This window comes from Ischnura elegans, chromosome 9 (genome assembly GCF_921293095.1).
Source record: "Ischnura elegans chromosome 9, ioIscEleg1.1, whole genome shotgun sequence".
NCBI lineage: Eukaryota > Metazoa > Arthropoda > Insecta > Odonata > Coenagrionidae > Ischnura > Ischnura elegans.
In genome coordinates this window covers 98,946,574-98,959,358 of record NC_060254.1, presented here as the reverse complement: position 1 = coordinate 98,959,358, position 12,785 = coordinate 98,946,574, and the positions used below count along the sequence as shown (strand labels likewise).

General features: G+C 39.1%; 3 protein-coding genes across 12 annotated transcripts in view; 1 reads left to right on the top strand and 2 right to left on the bottom strand.

The window, feature by feature from the left end:
• Window positions 1-12,785, bottom strand: part of LOC124165227 (lachesin-like) — an 878,935-nt gene that overhangs the window by 472,420 nt on the left and 393,730 nt on the right. The window contains exon 1 of one of the 8 annotated variants that reach the window (XM_046542527.1): window positions 11,434-11,667. The exons of the other annotated variants lie outside the window; for them this stretch is intronic. The gene's annotated coding sequence lies outside the window, so the exon portion shown is untranslated. Of the gene's footprint in view, window positions 1-11,433; window positions 11,668-12,785 lie in introns of those variants that run through there. 8 annotated transcript variants of the gene reach the window in all.
• On the bottom strand, window positions 3,289-5,240 carry LOC124165228. The gene is made up of 6 exons (XM_046542531.1): window positions 4,994-5,240; window positions 4,638-4,904; window positions 4,457-4,527; window positions 3,922-4,141; window positions 3,656-3,791; window positions 3,289-3,499 (listed from the first exon to the last, which is right to left on the bottom strand). Exons 1-6 carry the CDS (start codon window positions 5,238-5,240, stop codon window positions 3,409-3,411), a joined length of 1,032 nt encoding a protein of 343 aa, XP_046398487.1. The 3' UTR covers window positions 3,289-3,408.
• On the top strand, window positions 5,364-8,605 carry LOC124165226. Of its 3 annotated transcripts, none has more exons than XM_046542519.1 (3): window positions 5,364-5,637; window positions 5,725-5,799; window positions 5,920-8,605. In XM_046542519.1, exons 1-3 carry the CDS (start codon window positions 5,472-5,474, stop codon window positions 8,238-8,240), a joined length of 2,562 nt encoding a protein of 853 aa, XP_046398475.1. In that variant the 5' UTR covers window positions 5,364-5,471; the 3' UTR covers window positions 8,241-8,605. The 3 variants fall into 3 exon arrangements, with proteins under 3 accessions (XP_046398475.1, XP_046398474.1, XP_046398476.1); XM_046542518.1 differs by having other exon boundaries at window positions 5,722-5,799; XM_046542520.1 differs by lacking the exon at window positions 5,364-5,637 and having other exon boundaries at window positions 5,725-5,801.

Sequence of the window (12,785 nt, the reverse complement as noted above, 5' to 3'; positions counted from 1 at the left end):
ACTTTAACACCTCGTTCGGTAAAACCCATCCTGAAATTCGCTCTTAGAAAATGGCTTGGAGTTATTATTGGCTAACAAACTTGGCCGGCAATTGGGAGATCTGAGTTCGAATCGCGGCTAAGTCAAAAAAAATTTCACGCTGAACCTCGTATTTTGGCGTATTTAATGCCCCTTCCATTGGCTTTAAATTGAAAAAAAAACGTGGTTGGTATCTACGACATCAACCTCCCCGATGAGAGAGCAGTAAAATGTAGGCGTGTTAAAAAAGGTATGTACTATATGGGGAAAAAGCATTCAAACAAAGGTTGTGCCGCCACTGTCGCTAAACGGGTTTGTGGGTTTCCTTTCCAGTGGATTGTAAATTTTTTGTCATCGATGGAAATTCAAACAAGGTAAACCATTTCCTTTCTTCGCCGTCCAAATACGCGACCGACCACTGAGTCTCCCGCAACCCAGAGCATGACTCGCGATGAACTCCGAAGAATTGAGGCGCATTCGACGGCATCATGTGCGCACATTGGGAACGCTCCTCTGATTTTTCTTTCGCCTATCTCAACGAAGCGACAAAAAACACTACGGGCCATAGCAAGCTCTCTCTTGAGGTAAACAAGACAGTTAACGAGCAGATTCAATGGGCCACGTATTTGAATGCGGTTGACTCAGAAGAAGTTTTAACTTTTCTGGAAGGACTGACGAACACATGACCAGAACGCGATTTTTTTTTGATCGAGAAGGTTATGCTCCTACCTTGATTTGAGATGCCTCTGTCAGCTTGCGAAAAGGGGAAACGTAGTAGGCTTGATGGAGGAAGCATTAACAGTCACGGAAACATAGCGAAGGATGGATAAAAAAAGAAGTACCGAGTACTACTGGTAAAAATGCAACAGGGAGTGTAATGAGGCATAAAAAATTGGAGAAGAGGGAGACTTAGGTTTACAAGCGGAGATGTCGATGCTGATATATAATGCATATGGATTGCTGCTGAGATTTCGAATTTAATAAAAGAAGAGATATTGTCCGAAGTGAAGTGTGAATTGATTGCAGTATCTTTTTCGTACCTCGAATTTTTTGCCCACATTCATTTTGATATTTTATTTGACCCTTAAATACTGTCAAAATTAAATATAATAATAATCAAAAGTAAGACAGCAATAAATTCCATGATTTATTTTAATTTTACCAAATAGGTTTTCAAAGCCGTTAAAAAGAAAGTGATGTATCAAAGTACAGACTATATTTTTTTGCGTTTTGGCCACTGAAAAATAAAAATTTTAATTTTTTCATATTTATGGAATTAACCTCGCAAAAGTATATTAAGACACTTAAATTTGTGGAAATCATGTACATATACATTGAGGAAATATTTGCAATTTTCTTACCAATGCCTTTCAAAGTGATGCTTGTTTAGGTATTTAGAAAAATCCCGGATACTCACCATCGCTCCTCCCCATTGCTGTCACGCAGATATCGTCTGGTGCATATTTATGCCGTAAATTTTCAGGGACGATAAAATGAGGAATTGGAGATGGGCTTTCATTGAATTTTAGAACGAGTGCCACAGTAGGTGTGAAGAAAGAAAGGAAAGGAGGGTTAGAGGGAGATATCGGGAAAAAGGAAGGCACGACTGCTGAGGATATCGAATGCGCCAGCATGCTGGTAAGCAGTACGAAATACATTCGAGCATTGGTGCAACGCAGGCAATGTGACTACTTGTCGAGGTTCCAAAATCTCCGTTCTTCCGGTGCTACCGCGTCTGGTTGTTTGTTGATGACAACAGTTTTGCTAGCACTGCTGCTAGCGTCTTCAGGTCGAAGATGCCGGTCCACGATATTTGTCCTCCTTATTTAGGGGCTACTTCCCGCCTGTTGTGGCTGCTGCTCTCTCATTGGTCCTTTTGATTAGTCTCCTCCAATTGGCATTCAAGTGGTAGTCATCGTCCCCATTAAAAGTGTCCGTCCGGGCTTCTCGGATAAGCCTGGGATAACATCTGCCTTCTGTTACTATTATCCTGGCTTCGTCAAATTTAATGTCATGTCCCGGTGTCCAGGCATGCTTCGATATAGCCGACCGCTGGAATTGCCTATTCTTCGTGGCCCTTCGATGATCTTGTGTTCGTACCTTCAGTGAACGACAAGTCTCACCAATATATGTTTTCCCGCAAGAGCAAGGCACCTTGTACACACCTTCATGAAGGTCATGCTGGATTATATCTTTGGCTGTGGGCATCAAGTCACCAATTTTCTTCGTGCAATTGAGCCTCGTGGTGACGCCGTGCTTTTTCAGAGCCCTGGCAATCCTTTCTGTGGCCCCTGCGACGTAGGGAATGACGGTCCAAGCTTTTGCGACGCAGACAAGTTCACCGTCACGACCTTGGTGGCTGAAAAATTACCGTGTTTGAATTTCCCTCGTCTCGTTCCGAGTATTATATACCGTTATAAAGGGAATCCATTCTCCTGCGTAGAGATGGTGGCTGCACAAACTCTGTTGGGATACTTTTCTCCCCCATAGTACTTTTCCTAGGATTGCACATTTTCCTTCAGAATTGAACTCAGGAGAGAACAAATCGAATTAGCGATGCATAAACCCTCTCCATTATTGGTGAAAAGGCGGAATCCGAAGCAGTTATATCAACCCCTGTTTGTACATCCGGGTTACTGATTCCCAGGCAGTTTGAAAAAACTAGAACTATCTAATTAAGGTTTCCTTGATCTTCCGGATTCCAACGACCCAGCAAAGAAAAACTGATTTCCATCGGATTTGACATTGATTTCCAACAGGTTTGACGCACTGACTTCCCTCCAATTTGAATCTGTTTTGAAAATTGAAACAGCTGGAAAGCAGTAGGAAGACAGTGGGAAATGTCCAATATGGCGGCTGTTTTCCCACTCATTTCCTTCACGGGTGGTATGAATCTGATTTCCACTATTCGACAGATTTGAATCTGGTTTCCATCGTTCAACAGATTTGAATCTCGTTTCCCCATATTAACTACTTTGAATCTGATTTTCACCATCCTACAGGTTTGAATCTGGTTTTCCCACTTTTGCTACTGTGAATCTGATTTCCACCTTCTTAAAAAGTCCAGTTTGCGACTAGATTCTCACCACCTACGAGTTACTTCCACTTTTAAAATTCACTGATGAACTCACAGTACTCACCCAACTTTCTTATAGAATCTCCTCGATCAAACTATAATTACACTCTGCAAGATAATCGCGCCTTAATGATAAGGGAGTAATTTCACTGCATTAACTTAACGCAAGTGTTGCATTACAATGAAACAACATATACTCTTCAAACATATATTTTGAAGCAAAAGAACACTAAAAAAATAACACAAATTACAATTTATACATTTCAATTACATATACAAGTTATATAGAACACTAAAAAAATAACAAATGACAATTATATAGAATTCTCGCAGTCCTCCAACCCTTCTAAAATCCTCCGCACGTCCTCTGGGATATCAGCTGCCTTCATGGTGGCTGCAGCAGACCTTAAATAACAAAACACCCAATTAAATTCAAATTTGGATGAAACGGACTCAGGCTTGCGGCGAGCAAGACCTTCAATTACCAGTCACTTCGAATGAACTGTACTTCTTTTATTGTATAAAGTAACGAGTAATAATTCTTTATGAAAAATAACTTACTTCGTTGACTTCCGGGGGTAGTTATATTTCTTGCCCTCCCTCCGCTGGGCATACATCCGCAGATTCCCCGCCAACTTATTAAATGTTGAGGCCACCGCTGGAGTGGGCACCCCCGAGCATTTGAACTTCACGAACACTGTGAAAAAAGTAATTTGCGTTAACACCACAAAAAATCGCACGCATCTTTATGATTGAGAGATAATAATTAACATTTAACAATTGAATAAGTTGCAGCCTTATCTTGCAGAAAAATAGAAAGAACTCACGTTCCACGGCACTCAAGGTGTCTTTGTCTGCTGGCGGGAGTCCACTCTTATCAGCGCCAAACCTCTGGCCGGTGGCCGAGTGGCTCATGATATACTCCCTCCCTTGTAATTCAAGCAGCAACTGCCGCTGCATTTTTGCCGGATTCCCGGCTGAAGAATGAACAATTTTTGCCTTAGCATTTCTTCCAATACTAACTTTGTACCCTGGGTACAGTACAACCTGAAAGATAGGCATGAGTAATTGAGTAAATTCACTTTAAGGCACTAGATACGGCAATATGCCTTTAAAAGGGAGGTGCAAGACAATGGCTTGCTGCCGCAAATGTATTACGCGGAGGGAATAAAAACCTTCACAATATGAATAGATAGCTAACTAGACTAACCACAGTGGGGTCATATCGACCTATCTTGCTAAGGAGAAGGATAGCAAGGAACACAGCATACAATGCCTCTGACAAGGTTACATGATAATTCCACTAGGTTTGTTACAGAATGGAGGACTTCACCCAGACCCCATAAATGACATGATTCTTACCTTTTCCTCTCCACCGCCATGAAATATGGCTGCATATTTAAGACAAATATCTCCCTTCTCCGCTTCACTCCCTAAAATAGGAAAGAATAATGAAAATATAAATGGAATTGGAAAAAATGTGTAAATGATCTAGGTTGAATTTCGCCGATTACATATACATGTATATAAATATTTCACTTACCCGCATTCCGCAACTCCTTTGTCAGTTCGGAGATAGCGTCAGGCTTAGGAAGCGGCACGGGGCTCCCAATTACGGCATCTCCGGCCGGTATTGCCGCCACACACTCCTGCCGTCTCGCGTTCGTAGTTTGCTTAGATTTCTCCCTCCTAATCCGCATATTGGCATGGGCGGGGTAGACACAAAGCTCAATGGCCTCTTTGATGGGCACATTGACTGCCATGAGCCTCTCAAAATACATTTGAGATTCCTTGGCTTCCTCCATGGATCCTAAGGAAAGCAAAACCAATATTTATTGCAATTAAGGCCGCTTAATTTTTGCCGCACACACTATACTTCGTAAAAATTTAAATACTTACCGCCGCATTGAGTAATGCGAACTCTTTCTTCGCGACCTTCCCATGTTATAAGGAAGTCCTCATTGACTTTGGGGTCCTTTATGTACCTTCCTAGATCCTTTACGGCAGCCGTCGTGCTGTCGCTATAAAAGTGTAGCACTCCACTTTTTCTTTGCCGCCTTTCCCTCTCGCTCCTCCTAATGCTGGAGTTGGAGCACCAACTTTCCAGCGAGCTCTCATCAAACTCCATGCTTCGCAAAAGTTCCATTAAGAAATCGTGTATTTGTGAAGTACCTCCTCGCTACAGCTCGTCAGTTAATATGGCGGCGTACATCGGAGCACATGTACAGCGTCGGAAAAAAGTGAAGGGAGAAATCGGCGAAAACAATTGACGTGCGATAAGTTTGTAAGGTTCTTGTAACTTTGATCTTCTAAGCATTGATTGGAAAGTTGAAAGGCATTCTGTCCGTTAATTCGATTTTTCCGTGTGAAGTTCAGAATGCCTAAAATAACGTACAAAAAATCATCACGAACAACGAATTGGCGGAGAGAGAAACGCGCTAAGCTTAACGCTGAGCTTGCCGCAGAAGATGAAACCATCGATTTCGGTGAAGAAGATGCTCGACTTCGGGAATATTACGAAGGCATATCCACGGATTTCGGAGGTTAGTTTACGAATTCAGCTGTTGCTTTTGGTAGATTATGTGGGTCTTCTTCATAAGTATAAATTTACCGTTCATTATTTTCAGTAGCTGAGATGGAAAACAGCGACGGCGCAGTAGATCATACTGCGAATAACATACACAGCGACGATGAAATCGGATATGGTGTGAATATTTACCTTTTATCTTTCATTAATTTTACCGCATTCATATTTTGAAAAGTTTATTTAATCATTTCACAAAGTTTATGACATATTTTCTGGTGTATTTCTTTTTTATTTCCAGGGCAAGAAACTGATGATTCCCTTTCCAGTAACCATGATGAGGAAATGGAAGATGTGCAATATGAGGATCTGGAGGATTCCGATGACTTCTTCGATGCTGAAGATGATTTTCCAGACGAGGAATTTCTCAGGAAGGATTTAGAGGATTGCAAAATTTTTGAAGGATCTGATTTGAGTGTTTTTCACAGTTGTATTATGTTGATATCACTTTTCCTGCAGTATAACATTTCGTATGCATGCATGGACAGCTTTATCAGGCTATTGCATCTGCACCTCCCTGATAAAAACAAAGCTATTAAGTCTCTCCATTCCTTATTTTCATACTTCAACTTCTGTAAATCAGAATTTACTAAGGTGAAATGCTGCAATACGTGTGGGAAACTTCTCAGTACTTCTTCCTGCAGTAGGTGCCCGAAGGCCAAAGTCTCATCATTTCTAACATTTTCATTGGAGGATCAGGTGAAATGTCTTTTCAAAAGGGAAGATTTTGTGTACGATTTGACTAGTAGATTTCACAAGTTTAAAAGGAATGATTCAATTGCCTGTGCTACTGACGGTGCTCTTTCTCAAAAGGTGCAGTGTCTCTTTAAAAGTGTTTATGACTTTACGATGATGCTCTATACTGACGGTATTCAGTTGTTCAGATCCAATAAGCTCTCATTTTGGCCAATTCTCTTTGTTGTTAATGAACTTCCCTATAATAAAAGGTATCTTCCACAAAATGTTGTTTTTGGTGGGCTATGGTATAGTCCTGACAAGCCAAACTTCAAAGCATTCATGGAACCTCTGGTGCCAAGTTTTCTCAATCTAAAATCTGGATTAGAAGTTGTGTTGCCCACAGGAATTCCAGCTACTGTTAGTGGTTTCCTAATTAATTGTACAGGTGACCTACCAGCGAAAGCCCTTTTGTTAAACATGACCAATTTTAATGGCTTTTTCAGCTGTGTTAAGTGCCACATCAAAGGGGAGACATACAAACTTGATGGCAATAAGAAAACATTTTGCTTCAAATATGATGACTCAGCTAAATTGAGGACGCACATAGAAACTGTTCAACTCTGTAAAAAGGCAGAGCTATGTGGCAAAGCAGTAAATGGTTTTAAGGGAGAAAGTGTGTTTGGTAAACTTGTTCCTGATATAATTGATGGTACAGGTATTGATGAAATGCATGGGGTTTTTGGTGGTGTATGCAAGAAGTTGGTAAATTTGTTTTTTGATGTTAAGTATAAGGACTTTCCATTCTCCCTTCGAAGCGAGTTACATCATGTGGATGGAAGATTGACAGGCATTAAGCCTGCAAACTTTCTCAATCGCCGTCCAAGATCATTAGAGACTTGTCTCCATTCATTCAAAACTAGTGAATTTAAACATTGGATGTACTATTATTCAATTCCTGTGCTGAGTGGGTTGATGAAGGCTGAATACTTAACTCATTATTTCCTTTTGGTTCATGCTATGTTCCTTCTGAATCAAAATGTAGTATTACTGAATGACATTGACATTGCAAGCATGCAGCTAATGAAATTTGTGAAACTATTTCAGTCACTCTATGGTCCCCAATTCATGTCGGCCAATGTCCATGCCTTACTTCATAAAGGGGAAAGTGTTAGGAGTTTGGGTCCTGGTTTTGAAACTTCCTGTTTTCCCCTCGAGGGACTAATGGGAGTGATGAAAAGATTGGTGACAGGGACCAAATGTCCTCAAATAAAAATTGCTAACGTTTTCAAAATGTTGCAATGCATTTCCCTGCCAGTAGAGTCTCTGAGGAGGGATTGCAAAGCAAAACAGTTTGTAGACAGCCTCCATAATAGGGTAAAGATAACTGAGGAAGTGGATGGGGATACCTATGTTCTCGGAGCATTGAAGCCATTGAATTCCATTTCCTTGTACTTGTATTCTGCTGTTAAGGAGTTAGTGGAGACAAAAATTGTGCCTGGCGTGACCAAAGTTTGGTCTTTTGACCGTCTTAGGAAAGGAAAATTCACTGTGGTTGCTGAAAGCTATGGCAATTCTCCACATTTTAATTCCTCTCTCATAATGTTAAGAGACTCATCTTTAGGCATTGTTGAAAAATTCATTAAATTTAGGTTATGTCCCTGTAGAAGCAAGTGTTTATGTGGGAGCAAATATTATGCCATTGTTCGGAAGTGTGAGAGAAAACCGGTTGGTGGAGTGCCTGATAATATCTTCATTTGTCAAGTTGTGGCATACCCCTCATCATTTGGGATAACTGTCCACGATATTTTTGATTTGTGTGTGCTTTGTGTTGTTGAAAATCAAATGTTCTGTGTTAAGCGTGTAAACTCCTCTGAAATTGAGTAGAGGAAGACATTTTCTTGTTGCGTTTTTCTCATTCTTTCACACCTGTTTTAATTAAAAAACTTTTACTAAATTTTAATTAAATGGATTGCCTTGCCCTGCAAAGATGCTAAACACTGTAAATAAATAAACAACCTGGAGTACTCTCGATGCCATGGAACTGGAAATCATGGTCCATAATGTACAATGTGACTTAATATATGAATGTATCACTTGCTGTATGCAATATTGCCATGATTAGTGCAATTTTTAATTATGCTTGGTATACTCTTTTAATCCAAATTTCTGTATAAATCTAAGCTAGTGTGATTATGTATTTGTAAGAAGTACTACTGCCCATTAATAAATATTGTTATTATTTCAAATTATACCGGGACTTTCGCATGATTATTATTAATGTTACTGTGAATGCACCTCCCTACCAAACTGTGGAGACTAAGAATTTCAGCTTATTTACATCCATGATGTTTGACTAAGGTATGGACACCATACCAAATAAAATGCAAGGGTTTTCGCAAGATTCAGCAGAGATTTAGTTTATGTAGCCTTTCTTAAATAGCTATTTACTGGGATATTTCTGCCTGTTTTGGAATGCGACCCTGATGCGCAGATATACATATGGATCTGGACTCATTCTTCACATAGCATCATAGCAAATATGATGTTATTACGCAAGGCATTAAATAACGGTGGATCTAGAATTGATCTTATGGATTTTGTCTCCTTACGAGCACCATAGCATGCTACCAGAAGCCCGCCTTTATTCCACTCAGTATCTCATGATCAACACCATATGTACGATTACCCAATAGCCACAGGTTTGAAAGAAGGAAATGAAGCTCCTCCTAAAATAGATATTTATGCAATGAAGGCTACATGGTTTAAAAAATGTGTCTTACATTGACATGAAATGTTTTTCCTTGTTAATGGGTAATTTCTCTCTTAACATTTTATTAATAGAATTTGATTCTCTTGATATTTTATGTATGCCAGTTGTTAATCCTCAATGGGTAATTTGACCATGCATGTACATTAAATCTATACATTTTGTGCAATAAATGAATAAATGGTCAATTAGGGGTGGATCCAGGATTTCTTTCTGGAGGGGGCACAAGTAAGGCCGTAGCCAGGATTCTGTTTGGGGGAGGGGGCAGAAGGATACCTCATATTATTGGCGAGAAGAAGGCTGCCATTAATAACTTTCTAAGTAAATCGACTAACATTATTAGAGCAAGTGGTCGGCCACTGTTTGTGTCCCTCAAGATCCCCACCCTTCCATGTGTTTACATTCCCTCATGTGCCATGTTTGTGAAGTGCTATCCGTATTACTTCTGTGTTAACTCTGATTTTCACAGTCACAACACTAGATCAAAAAGTGACATTCACTGTTATCTGTATTCATTTACACAAAGCCAGAAGGGACCATATCACTCTATTGCTGCAATCTACAATAGGCTGCCCTCTGATATGAAAACCCTTCCCTTAATAAAGATTTTTAAGAATAGATTGAGAAACTTGCTATGTAACAAAGGTTATTATAGTACCCAAGAATTTTTTAATGATATTTTATAAATGTTATTAGTGTTCAAGAATTTTTTTGATATTTGTAAGCTGTGTTTTGTGATTCTTTTATGTCTCTCTGCATCTTGACGAAACCCATGGATAATTGTATCCCTACGGAGTTAAAATAAAAATAGAAAATGAATGCAATGGGACCGCATTAAAAATCTTGCATATCTTTTAAGGGTCTGGGGAGGGCACATGCCCCCCAGATGCGTCAATGTGGTCATTCATATACTGGCAGGTTTGCTGTTCATGGTATGGCTTCTTAATAAACATTGCAAACTTTATGAGAAGCACTGATGATGTACAGTAAATTTTATTTTAAAGGGGTAAACATTATCAGTGAATTAAGTTTTGAGATGCTGCAGTGCATTCTTTGCAATTCTGTAATTTTTTTCCAAAAGTGATTTGGAAAATAGTTAACTCATTGAAATCTCAGAAAAATTAATATGTATTCTAATATATGCAAATTGGAAACCGGTGGGAGAACAGTTTTTACAGAAACTCGTTTCAGGAGAGTATCAAATTGGTTTTACAATTAAAAGCAGTTGGAAAGCACATTTGGAAAACACTCTCAAATCAATACATAAGGAAAAGTGTTTCAAATGACATTCAATTCAGTGTCAATACAGTTCACGTGGAAGACAGCTGGAAACCAGTTACAATGGAAATGAGATTCAAATCACTTCCTTCCATTTCCTGTCCGCTGGAAACCAGTGGAAATCAGTGTCAAGACAGAGTCAAATCAGATTTTGGGGATTCAGATCAGATTCAAATGAGGTTCAAAACTGTTGGAAATCGGTTTTTCTTTGCTGGGGAGTTAGCATTTTAGTGCAATTAAAGTATTTCATAGTTGACGAGAAAAACAACAATTTTGTAGACCCATTACTAACAAATTTTAAGCGACTTTCACCGCGGTGAACCAACGCGTACTAACTCTTAGCTTTGTAAACTTCAAATCTCACTATTTTGTGGTTTAAATAATTTTGAGCGTAGCATAACAAATATTCATAAATTATCAATAATAATGAGCCAAAAAATAGAATATAAAGTTTTGAACTTCCTTCAATCACCATCAAGTTTTTCTAATATGTCTTTGGTTGTGAATCCGAGACAATGAAAAGTTTGAGTAAATTTAACTCTGATAAGAAGAAAATCAAATAATTCACGAATAATACTATATATACATATACGACGCATTCCGGTTTCCATGAACGCATGCAGCCCGACGTACTCATGCACATATCAGAAATCGCGGGAGTACACACAACGATCACAAATTTACCCACATCTGGATAATAAACATAAGGCATTATAGCCTCACCGATCAGACTTTCAATAAACGTACCCTTACCTATATTGCTAGAACCCCATAAATAAAGATGTTTCTTATCATGCCTACGATCAAAAATGGCGTTGTTAAACCAAATTACGCATTCCATAGCCCACCCGAAGTAACTTTCATCGACACGTGCAAAACATTAATGATTGCCTACTCTTGCCTCATACTCATCATGATAGCTTTTACAAAATCGAAGGATATTTTTATGTTCCACAACAAAAGGATCACAATAAGAAAATGTATCGGTATTCTCTGCCCAGTTAAAAACTCTATAATTAAAATTACGCTTACTTGTTGAGATGTTTTGGTTTGTAGATCAAGGTCCTCCTTTCTTTTATACTTTAAGCAATTTTTTTCAGAACGGCAGGTCTGAATGTCGATACCAATACAAGGAAAGTATGACTCAACACAATCCTTCAAGTCACTAAGCAACCACCCAGAAGAAAACTTCAAACAGCAATTAATGTGCTTGGACACTGTTTCACTAGTTCTGCTCACTTATAAAGCATTACTGTAACTAACTCATGTTCAAACACGTCTTTAATATCGCTGCGCGTAAAACTGCCACCGGGATCATTCAATTCCAATAACAAGATAAGACTCGACATGTGGCGGCTCCTTATCTCAGTCGCCAAAGCTGGACCTGACCTTTGCCCTCCGGAATTAGGCTGGAAGGACAAAAAAAGTAGTTATTCCATCCGCGAATAAGCTATTCTATTATACGCGGACTGCGGAAAATTTCTGAGTCCGGAGAGATGACGTCATTGAAACTCACTCATCACAAGCGACACCTTGCGACGTCACCCAATAGGGTAGTTTCCTGTTCTTTTTTTATTGCCTAAATAGAAAGATTATTACTCCTGGAGTAAGTATTTCACGATTTTTTTTGAATGACGATATCTATTTTTCGTGATTAAACGAAAAGTGAAAATTTTCAAGCTCACAAAAACGCGACGGCTCTGTAGGAGTGCTGGAAAAAGTCCCTGACCGTATTTCTGGTTCCAGCTGTCGCCGTGTGAGGTGACCTTGAGGTGAGGCTTTGAGCACTGATACGACGGAGGCTGCCAGCAGGTAGCAGAGTACCCTGATAGCTTGGCTTAAATGGTCATTTTTTCCACGATCAATAAGAGATTATAACGGTAGCAATAGAACTCGTAAATAGATTGCATGACTTGTAGTGTAGCCTACTAACCTATGTAAAACTTAATGCATGTTTCTGAATTTCTATTCTATATTCTATTTCTAACAGCATATAGTAGTATAGTTTGTTATTATACGGGACGTTTTTTGGACGGTGTGGTGTGCATGTGGTAGTCCAAATGCATGCTGCATGCTGGTGATTGATCACCCCCTGCCAAACACCCTAGAGGTGGCTCGCAGGGCATTATGTAGATGTAGATGAAAACTAAATCAGGCCCATGAAAAAACAACTTCGACTAGCCATGAGTTTTTATGAATAATTCTTGTAAAAAGATGTAGTTTTGTCAATGAACATCATAACGAGGCAAATATTTTGATTCTTAGCTAAAATAGAAAGCAAAATTGGTATGGTAATATTTTCCTTTTGTTTAACAATTTCATTTTGTTTATAATGTTTAGAAATCTAAACAATATTATTATAAATATACAATATCATTTCATAC

Bases quoted from the DNA above. Each gene is read 5' to 3' on its own strand.
- LOC124165228 (XM_046542531.1), bottom strand. From the start codon at position 5,240: ATGGAACTTTTGCGAAGCATGGAGTTTGATGAGAGCTCGCTGGAAAGT. The intron at 4,905-4,993 runs GTAAGTATTTAA...TGCTTTCCTTAG, and splicing joins TCGCATTACTCAATGCGGCG to GATCCATGGAGGAAGCCAAG. The intron at 3,792-3,921 runs GTGAGTTCTTTC...CTTTTTTCACAG, and splicing joins CACCTTGAGTGCCGTGGAAC to TGTTCGTGAAGTTCAAATGC.
- LOC124165226 (XM_046542518.1), top strand. From the start codon at position 5,472: ATGCCTAAAATAACGTACAAAAAATCATCACGAACAACGAATTGGCGG. The intron at 5,638-5,721 runs GTTAGTTTACGA...CATTATTTTCAG, and splicing joins CATATCCACGGATTTCGGAG to TAGCTGAGATGGAAAACAGC. The intron at 5,800-5,919 runs GTGTGAATATTT...TTTTATTTCCAG, and splicing joins CGACGATGAAATCGGATATG to GGCAAGAAACTGATGATTCC.